We start from the raw sequence: 10,029 nt of genomic DNA on the forward strand, positions 1-10,029 counted from the left end.
AATGCATATATCAATCACCTGGATCACCTGCTGAGAAAGAAAAAAGAAAACAAGCAGAAGAGAACAAGAGTAATAGAATAAACAACATCACAGTAAATACTAAATATTAAACATTATTGTGCAGCACGTAAGATCGACAGCACACAGTGTGCTTTGAGGTAGGAGCCAAAAAGGGTGTAGTTTGTGGGTGTGAGCACCCGTGTGTACACCTGTGAGCATGGACGCGCTTGTTTTTTTAAAAGGTTCCTTCATGTAATGATCTGCTAGAGAGTGTGGGGAGCCACGGGACAATTATTTCTAAGCTCGGTGCAGGTACTGATTAATATAACCCAGATTTTTACCCAACTGGAAGCGATTCATGTTGAAGGTTCCCAGTTTGTGTTTATTGTCCATGTATTTTGATGTTACAGGTGGGTAAATGCACCAATCTGACACTGACAACAGTACCTGTACGCATGCAGCAGCACCATCTTGTACATGTTCTTGTAGACCGCTTCAAGAGAATTAGTCTGAGGAGAAAAATGTATAGATTAATGTAACGGAAAGCAAGTAGTTTACTAAGATACTGATACAAGATTTCTTCATTGATTGCTCAGGTCGGATTTTCCTGTTAGTCAAAACAGAAAGCAGCTCCAAACCCTGCTGCTCCCTCTGCCATGCTTTACAGCTGGGAATTGAATTTGATTGCTTTATGGTCACTTTGGTTTTTCCTCAAAAGTACAATTGTATAAAAAGATGGACATCGCCTCAGTGATATCGCACATTGGTTTTAGGCTGTGCATTTTGAAGGCCCAGTATTCGAGCTTTGACCAGTGCCGTCCTGTTCTGAGCCAAGTGTGACCAAATTTGAGTAAGAGGGAAGGAAAAAAAAGAAAAAGAAAAAAAGAAAAAGAAAAAAAGAAACATGGCAGCGCAGCGTAGCTTGACAAAATTGCATTCGAACAAACCACAAGTCTTCTGGAACAATGTGCTTTAGACAGATGAGACCAGACTGGAGATTATTTTGAAAAGCAATAATCTCCAATCTGTTTGATAAAAACAGCACATCAGCACAAACACCTCATGCCAACGGTCAAACACGGTGTGGAGGGGTGATGATTTGGGCTTTTTTTTGCAGCCACAGGTCCCGGGTACCTTGCAGTCATTGGCTGTATCCCAAGTCAGGGTCTGCAGCCTTATGGGCCGCATTTTAAGGCCGATTATGTCACAGCGACGCGACGAAGGTTGTCCCAATTCGAAGGCTGCTCGAAATGCGGCCCTCAAATGCGTCCTTCATTTCCCTGAATTTTAAGGATGTGGCGGTGTAGACTTCGTGGCCCAACATATCCCAGAATGCATAGCGCGGCGCTGGGTGTGGATAATTTTGCCGAAAAAAAACAGTGGATGACGGGCTATATTCCGTACTTGAACTATAAGTAAGTACTGAATATTATGTCACTTATTTATGTGCAAATGTTTAATAACGAAGAACACTAAAACATTACTGTTGGCCACATGTCGGCAAAGTTATGTGACGTTTGTACTAACTTGGTTTTAAAGCCTTTACTTTAAAATATACGCCATCCAATAGCTGACCTTAATCTTACAGAGAATGATCAAAGCTCATGTAGAAACAAACAAACAAATAAAAGATGTTCTCCTTCATTTCTGTCAAACAAAGCTGTATGACACGTTTCCAGCTGTTAGTATCATGGTTGCTAGGCAACCTTGGCAGCACGACGGAGGCTAGACCGTCCCATTTTACAAGCCTCGCACTTCCGGCGTTAGCGGTCTTTAAGTACGCGGCCCTTGTGGACCGTTAAGGCTGCGTACTTTAAGGCTGCAGACCCTGAATTGGGATACAGCCATTGAGACGATAAACTCCCGTGTATTACAAAGTACGCTGGGATCAAATGTGAGGGCATCTGCCTGAAAGCCAAAGCTTGGCTGAAACTGAGCCATGAAACAAGACAATGATCTCCAGGATGCCAGCTAATGTGCAACAGAATGGTCCAGTCGAACATCCAGTCTTGAAAAAAAGAAAAGAAAAGCTTTCTACCCTTTCATATCTGTGCAACACTTCTTCTGACATCCTGCAAAGTTGCCAGATCAATAAGATTGCTCTCACCAGCTAATCTTTCTTTCCAGTAGCCGACTTCGTGAGCAACCAGGCTTTTATTTTCAGTCAAAGCTGTACTACTCAAACTCTGAATATCATGTCATTAGTTTGAACACCTAAACCTGGCAGTATTACAACCTGTCAAATGTATCTAATAAGTACATGAAAAGTTCAACTAATTCTTTGCCATTAGTATAATTATATTGCATTTGTAGAAATTACTTTTTTAAAATCACCAGTCGGTCATTTTATTGGATATTTTGTTCAAGGACTCATTTACCTTGATTGGCATCTTTCTAGCTTGTACTTTTGACACAGACATTGGACATAGCATGCTGGTGATGCTTCAGTGTCTGTATAATATTAACATATACATTTCGTAGAAAGAATATATAGTTTAAAAATAGCTGATCAAAATATCTTAAGAAAGATGAGAAATGAGTCCAAGTTTCTCTTAACAGCATGTTTTGATCTGTGTACTCAGCTTTTGCCAAACTGCACCTTCCCATAATTGTCCACAATCATCAGATCTAAAAGAATGTGTCAATGTTTAACAGTTACGGCATTCTGAAACGTCTTAAAAATATTTTTGTTCCCGACCTTCAAGTCAAAGAACAGGGCATGACACTTGAGCCTGAGGATAGCCATTAGTTTCCTTTTCATCTGCTGTCCTGCAGAGTGGGATGAACCCAGAGTAAGGCTGTAGCGCAGAGACAGTCCAGCATAGCTGTGAAACAAGAAAAAAAGCAAGAAAATTTAAAAACAACAAAACATTCAGAACTACAGAGAGATTTTTGTTTGACCAGAGGATCATTCATCTATGCCAGAATTGGCTCACGTTTATGAGTAGGAACAAAGTTCAGCCATAAACTATAAAGCCTTGACAACAGGCCCAAGGAGACACCACAATATAACACAATAACTGTGCAGTATAATTACAGCTGGAATGGACCTTTCACCTGGAATAGTCTTTATAGACGTCCAGTGTGTGGGTGTCCAGCAGCAGTCCACACCAGGGGAAGAGGCAGCGAGGGGGCAGCATGCGAATGTCGGGACAGGAAGCCGCGCTTCCCGATACCTGAAAGTTCAAAACCACCTTCTGCGGGTTGACTGCCAGACCATACTGTGGCACTCCGGCCAGCAAGATCCTACACACAAAGAGCAAGCGGCATTATAAATGCACTAAAATAAGCAGCTTTGCATTATTTGTAGTTTGAAAAATAAATAAATACATGTAAAAACTCTCTATTTCTCTTATACTGAGACTTTGTGCAGCTCACCAGGTCATCCACTGTCTCAAGCAAGCTGTTCAGAATAACTATATATGTGGATGCATTTATTTGGGGTTCTACAGAAAACTGCTAATCCCATTCCAGTCCCCTACTCCAAAATATATTGTGCAGTAACACAGAATATTTAAAACTGAACTGAAAGTAATACTTCAGAAAAGCTTGTGCTTCATGTTGGTCTGGTGTAATCAGAAGGAAGTCATCCACCAGTCTCATCAAACACCTGCAGGACACAAGGAGAGCAAAATAACAGCCACAGTGGACCAAATCAAGAGCTACAGCACAGAAAGAGTGCCCTCTTCTGCCCATGACGGGTAATATGTATACAAGCTGGAGCTGACTGAAATACAGCGAGGTCTAATGTACCCTTTGTGTCCTGGAATATCTTTAAACAGGAGATTCTCCATGTGGCCGTAGCAAAGGCAGCAGAGCAAACTAGATACAACCGATCCCTGAGGAATCCCCCGGAACTGACGGTACGTCCTGAAACATAAAGGGACAAAATAGACGTAACTGCCTTGATGACATCAAAATGTTTTAGAAAACGGTGTTCGAGAATCTTACTTTTTCCCATACTGAACAACACTCCCAGTTAGCATTTGGGTAAAGAACTGCAATGCCTCTCTGCCATGAAGATCTGAGCAAAAGTGCTGCAGCAAGGAAAAGTAATGCGTTCAGGACTTAAGCACACAATTTGCCCAGCCACAGCAAACCACGCGATGAAGCCAGAGTTACCTGTTCAACCAGGACGGCGTGATGAACTTTGCCTTTTCTCTGCAATGACGTCGAAAAGCCCTTCATGTTGGTGGATCCTATGTTATCCTCCAGGAAATCTGCCTGTGTTAACCAAAACAAAAAAAGACCGACTTTCACTCATAAATAATGTTTATATATGGTGGTTTTCACAGATTCTTCTTCTTAAATTGAGTTGAACTTAGTTTGATGGCCATGTCTGCCAAAGGGTTCAGCGACGTGTTTGTTGACCTGTGCACTTAGATCAGGGTCTGGCACACATTAATTTCCATCAGTTAAAATTAATTTCCCACTGCTGATCTAGATGGTTGTGCTGGTGTTGGTCATAATGTCAGTATAGCTGGAGTGACTTGGTTTAACCAGACATGTAACTATATTTATGATAGGGAACAGGCATACATACACTAACTCCTCCTAGACGCACGGATCAATCTGGATGAAACTCATTATATAAACTGAGTAAGGTCGCAGGATTATCAACATCTACATCGCTTATAACACTCTAATCCTTACAAATTACATATAATATGTCTAGCAGCTGAACTACAGCAACATTAAATGTATGCTGCAGGCATGTTGTTGTTCATAAATACATTTTGTTAAATAATTTTAGTACAGTGGCACTTTGAGAGTCACTGGAATGTGTTGTCAAGCATAACTGTGCCTGTGTTCATCTGACGGTGACACTGACAGTAAGTTACAGTGTCTAATAATCAGTCCGACTGACTAGTTTATATAATGAATATTTAGTTTGCACAGAAGAAGAAAAATGGTTTTTTTTATTGATTTGATTGGTGCTTATGAGCAGCCCTTTTTGCAGTCACACTGTACGTAGCGATATAATAAAAATAAAGAATAACATGTAAATTAAAATGTATGCGTTTTAATCCAACAAATACACCAGGCTAGCAGGTATAACACTAGTTTAAGTAATGTGATGTTAACTAATATTACCATAAATGTCATTTTGGACTAATTAATACTATGTATGCTCTCAGATAAGCATGTTTGCAGATCGGATGGCTACCTGTCTGACAAAGGCCTTTTTCAGGCCTTCGTGTGAGTCTGCCCAGATCTTGGCATAGCGGCGGATGGTAAAGAGTTCATCGTGGACAGGTGACAGGGCTTGGCCAATCACCTCTATGAGTTTGTCATGCGGCAAACTCTCATAGGCTCCACTCACGTCCATCTTAAACAAAGAGGAAAAAGCTAAATGATGCATTACCTATACAATATGTCCATATTAGTGTGCTGAAATTTACAGCTGTATTATCCTTAAAATAAATTGAAAGCTCTCTGCCAAACTATTAAATGTAACAACTCACCTTAACAAAATAGAGGGGTTGTGGTTTTTCTTTCTGCGCTGGTGCCAAAGAGCACAAAACTTTGTGGATGTCAGTCATCCCCCACACTGTGGATCCCAGTAGTGATGGAGTGGCACGCACACAGGCCCGCAGCATATCCAGCAAGTCCCTGACACGACCTCGGTAGAGCTGTAGGGAGGACCAAAGAAAAGTTGAAAAACCAGCCCATGGACACAGGATGTAATAACAGACAAGTCTGAGGTAACTGTTGGTGCGTACCCTTGTTTTGGCATCTGCTCCTATGACTCGTGTGATGGGCCTCATGCCATCAGTCTTGGGAATGAAGCGAAGGCGGGAGATGACGGTGCCTTTGGGCAGGGATGCCACCTGAGCTGGAGTCAGCTCCTCCATCTGGCCTTTGGAAAGGTGACCTCTACATGAAAAGAAAATTTTGTTCCTTTTTTTTGGACGTATGCCTCATGTCTGTATGTATGCTGGCTACTGTAGTAATGTTGTGTGAGTGTACCTGAAGGCCAATTCTTGCAGTTTGGTCCAGACTTCCTGCCTGTAGAACCTGATGGCGTTCTTCTGCCCAATACTCTCTGTTGCATAGAAACAGGCTCTCACAAGGCCTGTAACATATCCATCCAGAAGCCAAGCCAAGAACTGACCCAGGACCTGTGTCCGATACGCAAGCTCGCTGGGTGGAAAACGGCCTGCAGATGAGTTACATTGGTTAGGTCGGGCATGAAACACGAAGCCATGAAAAAAAAAAAAAAAAAAGACCATTGGTGCTAACCTCACCTGTTTTACTCCTCTTCAACCAACCACAGTCATTCACCTTTATCTTCCACATCAGTTCAGCCAGTGAGAGCCTCTCAAACTTGCCACTTTGCAAGAAAGTCCTGACCCTGGCAAAGAAATGCAGCCGGTTTTGATCAGAGCCCCACAGTTCTTGTGGGATCACAGAAGAGAGGCATTCCCGGACAAACAGGTAAACCCTGTGCGGTGCACAGTGCTGAGGTAAGAGTGAGTTTAGTTCTCCCTGTCCTGCATTGCTCTCCTCCATTGATGGACATAACCTCTGTAGTATTCTGGTGTAGGGACATCTCCTGTGTTGTTGTAAGAGCTGCCTAAACAGGGGGACCAAGCCAAAGAACCGCTGGGAGAGTTTTTTAGGCTTCCTCTCTACTCCATTCAAATGCGCTAGTCCCTCGAAGAAGACTATTCTTACCAGATCTTGTCCTTGAAGCCTTCTGGATCCATGAGCAGTCTTCTTCCTCCTGTTAAGAAGAAAGCCACGCATGCCCCTGCCCCCATACAGGAATCCCAGGGTACGGATAAAACATTGCGAGGGTGGTAAAGGGGGGAAAATCCCTGTTCTCCAACTAGGACCACCCTCCAAGGGAAGTACAAATGTTGGCATTTCAACAGGCTGTTTGAAAGCTGTAGGTGGTGCTGATTCCACAGCCACGGCCTGTCCTTCCTTTTCAGAGCCAACTTGTTGGATCGCCTGTTGATGTTCTACAGATGCTACTCGCCTCCTCTTTCTTGAACAAACTGCCACCTCCTCCTCTTCTCCAGTTTCCCGTTTTCTTTTCCCCTTTGTCCCTCCTTTATTCCTTCTTTTCATCTTCTTGCTTGCAGGAGTCACAACTGTGCATTTCTGTTTCAAACTCACTGACCCTCGACAGCTCTCAGTCTTGGTACGATTATATTTCCTGACTCGCGGCTGGAGAAAAAACCCACAAGAGGCCGTGGTCATGGACACCCTGTCATAGACTGGAGGGCCGCACACCTGGAAAGCACACGAAGGAGGAACTGCCACAAACACAGAGCAGCTCTCCAGGAGATACTGCGTGATGTCTGTGCCCAGACGCGTTATGACTTTTTTCCACAGGTCACTGCCGTGGATGTAGGCAGCACTCTGTGTTACATCGCCTTGGAATTTGAGGAAATCTGCATCCCGATCCTCCTGAGCCAGCGTCTGAAAATTATACCCATGTGCCAAGACATTCCTTTTTCTTTTTCTTTTTAGAGTGTTGAGAACAAACGCCAGTAGTTCAGGCAGACTGCAGATCTGTGGAAAGTATGAATACATAAGAAGAGGCCATCTGCCATTAAGCTGTTAAATCTTGACGAAGGCAAACTCTTTGCTATATTAGCCCAGAGACAAAACAATAATCTGAGTTCTTTATTCTTCTATGTGATTAAAATTACTTCAAAGTTACAGCTTGCCTTACTAACTAGAGCCATTAAATCAAAGAGTCATGGCACTCGAAAGATCCTGAGATGAAATATCCCACGTATAACCTAGCACAGTGAAAACCCTTTCAGAGCATTATTCTGGGGCCCGCCCCGTGTCCTAGTGTAGAGCCGGACGAATATATCGGGCGATATTAACTATCTGTCATTATAACTGGATACATTTAAACATGTCTAATAAAGGAGAAAAAAAGGGGGGGGGGGGTGCCCCAAAAGAAAAAAAGAGGACCTCGCTGAAGCTGAAATATCCTCCAGCAGCGCACATTTTACTCCCAGCTTAGTTTCAATGAGAAAAAAAAATATGGGAGTGTAACATGGTTTCCTGGCTTTAACATTATAACAGCATGGCAGGCAGAGTTAGCTACACCGCTTCAAACGTCCACAGAGGAGTGCGTGTCAACTCCTCAGGGCTAACCTGGGAAATGTACATGTATACTTTTCAATAGGGCGAAACGTTACCTGTTTGCAGCTCGCTACCTTCTGTAGCTCCTTGTCAAAGCACACAAAAACACTCCTAACGAACGATTTGAAACGGTTTGTATCTGTCTGCTCAATGAGAGCTGCTTTCTGTCCCTCTCTGAACACGATGCTGTCCGAAAACTCCTCCAGTGTCTGCGTGTGCCGATACAATAACCGAAGGATATCCAACACACCGGACATATCAGTCGCAGACATACCGACTGTGTTCGGAGCACTTGAACAGAGGTTAGCTACTTTACACCGGGATTTAGCTATGTTTCACGTTTTAAGGGCCCGCGTCATGCTTAGCCTATGGGAAAGCGGTTTATTAGAGTCGGCCAATCAAAAGTTCTCATACTAAAGGGGGGAATTTACTGTTGACCAATGACAAACAGGTAAAGGCTTGTTGTCTTTTGGCACGAGTGTAGTGGAAAAAGTGACAGTATCACGTGCTATGAGAACTGCTCACCAGAGATCATTCATTCTGTCACCAGCATTATATGGGCACCACAGGCGGTTAAAGCGACATTTGTTTATGACCTTAAAATTACATTTTAATTAAAAAAAAACCCGCAAACGAAGCCTTCAGAAGAACAACAACGACGAAGTTTTCTACCTGGTGTGCAGAAATGCCAAGAAACACAATAAGCACACGGGTGGTGTTTACCTTCATAACGTCCAGTTTGTAACAGTATATTTTAGTAAGGATAACAATACATTAGTTTTCTCAGTATTCGTGTCTGGTGTGCGTGCTTTGACGTAAAAATAGTGTCATTGTTCCTATTTGCTATGGCTGGTGCTCTAGGTTGCCATCGAAATTACTTGCAGCTGCACCGGAGTCTGCGATAGCCACGCGCACAGGTGCTGCGCCGTAATTGGTGGGAAGACGCCCCTCTTTGTACTGAGCGCGCGAATGCACCCACGTCTCTCACAGTCGGCTGCTCGGTTAGCTAGTTCGTAGCGTGCCGTTGTACTCCCGTGGTTTAAACGGTACCGGGGGTCTGCAGGCACACCGGAGGACCAGCTTGGACGAAGCTCAAGGGGCTCTACACCTTAACCACACTTCAGCTTTCAGTTTTCTGTCAGCTACGTGGGAGAAACATGATGTCAGACAAGGAAGGTAGAGTGAGTACTTTAGTTGTCAGCAAAAAGAAACGATTCTGTTTGATGCCCCTCAGCTAGTTGTCAGGTTAGCTTAGGTGGCAGCTAGGGCAAGCTGCCCGTAGCTCTTGTGTTTTACTCTATAACAGTCAACACAAGCGGGGGTAATTTAAGAGTGTGAAGGTGAACTTTACTGATGTCAAAGCTCAGTTATTGTTTGGGCACAGTCTCTGAAAAGTTGGGCTAATTTGTGTGTGAATACCGGGCAGAGGTGAAGAAATGAGTTCACGTCTTATGGTAATGCTAACGCTGTAGCAAGGTGCGGGAACAATGAGAAGTTTCTCATAACACTGATAAATACCTAGGCTTTGTCACGTTAACAGTCAAATCACTTGATAGCGAAATTTGTTGACTGTAAAGACCAACTTTTAAAGGTTGTTGCCGATTCACCTGAATAATAAACTAGACTGGAGCCACAACACTGATGAACTTTACAGGAAGGGTCAGAGCAGACTCGACCTGCTGAGGCGGCTGAGGTCATTTGGAGTCCGGGGAGCGCTTTTAAAGACCTATGACTCTGTGGTGGCATCCGTCATTTTTTACAGTGTGGTATGGTGGAGCAGCAGTTTATCGGCAGCTGAGAGGAAGAGGTTGGATAAACTCATTAGGAAGGTCAGCTCTGTTCTGGGATGCACCCTGGACCCAGTGCAGGTGGTGGGAGACAGAAGGACTCTGCCAAAATAAAATCTCTGATGGACAG

At 43.5% G+C, this 10,029-nt stretch overlaps 2 protein-coding genes across 2 annotated transcripts in view; one reads left to right on the forward strand and one right to left on the reverse strand.

Annotated features, from left to right (window-relative positions):
• tert (telomerase reverse transcriptase) overlaps nucleotides 1-8,461 on the reverse strand; it is a 13,245-nt gene extending 4,784 nt beyond the window's left edge. The window contains exons 1-13 of the mRNA XM_013909765.1: nucleotides 8,169-8,461; nucleotides 6,249-7,524; nucleotides 5,971-6,160; nucleotides 5,724-5,877; nucleotides 5,466-5,633; nucleotides 5,168-5,329; nucleotides 4,123-4,224; nucleotides 3,952-4,037; nucleotides 3,754-3,870; nucleotides 3,539-3,610; nucleotides 3,058-3,246; nucleotides 2,699-2,825; nucleotides 425-509 (exon numbers count right to left, since the gene is read on the reverse strand). Coding sequence (XP_013765219.1) covers nucleotides 425-509; nucleotides 2,699-2,825; nucleotides 3,058-3,246; nucleotides 3,539-3,610; nucleotides 3,754-3,870; nucleotides 3,952-4,037; nucleotides 4,123-4,224; nucleotides 5,168-5,329; nucleotides 5,466-5,633; nucleotides 5,724-5,877; nucleotides 5,971-6,160; nucleotides 6,249-7,524; nucleotides 8,169-8,384 — 2,944 coding nt within the window. The 5' untranslated portion in view covers nucleotides 8,385-8,461. The remainder of the gene's footprint in view (nucleotides 1-424; nucleotides 510-2,698; nucleotides 2,826-3,057; nucleotides 3,247-3,538; nucleotides 3,611-3,753; nucleotides 3,871-3,951; nucleotides 4,038-4,122; nucleotides 4,225-5,167; nucleotides 5,330-5,465; nucleotides 5,634-5,723; nucleotides 5,878-5,970; nucleotides 6,161-6,248; nucleotides 7,525-8,168) is intronic.
• Nucleotides 8,462-8,552: 91 nt separating this feature from the next.
• The window catches only part of rbbp4 (retinoblastoma binding protein 4), a 7,865-nt gene continuing 6,388 nt past the window's right edge, over nucleotides 8,553-10,029 (forward strand). Inside the window, exon 1 of the mRNA XM_005728923.1 lies at nucleotides 8,553-8,563. Coding sequence (XP_005728980.1) covers nucleotides 8,553-8,563 — 11 coding nt within the window. The remainder of the gene's footprint in view (nucleotides 8,564-10,029) is intronic.

Source organism: Pundamilia nyererei, unplaced genomic scaffold (assembly GCF_000239375.1).
Source record: "Pundamilia nyererei isolate P.nyererei 1_Seehausen unplaced genomic scaffold, PunNye1.0 scaffold00030, whole genome shotgun sequence".
Taxonomy (NCBI): domain Eukaryota; kingdom Metazoa; phylum Chordata; class Actinopteri; order Cichliformes; family Cichlidae; genus Pundamilia; species Pundamilia nyererei.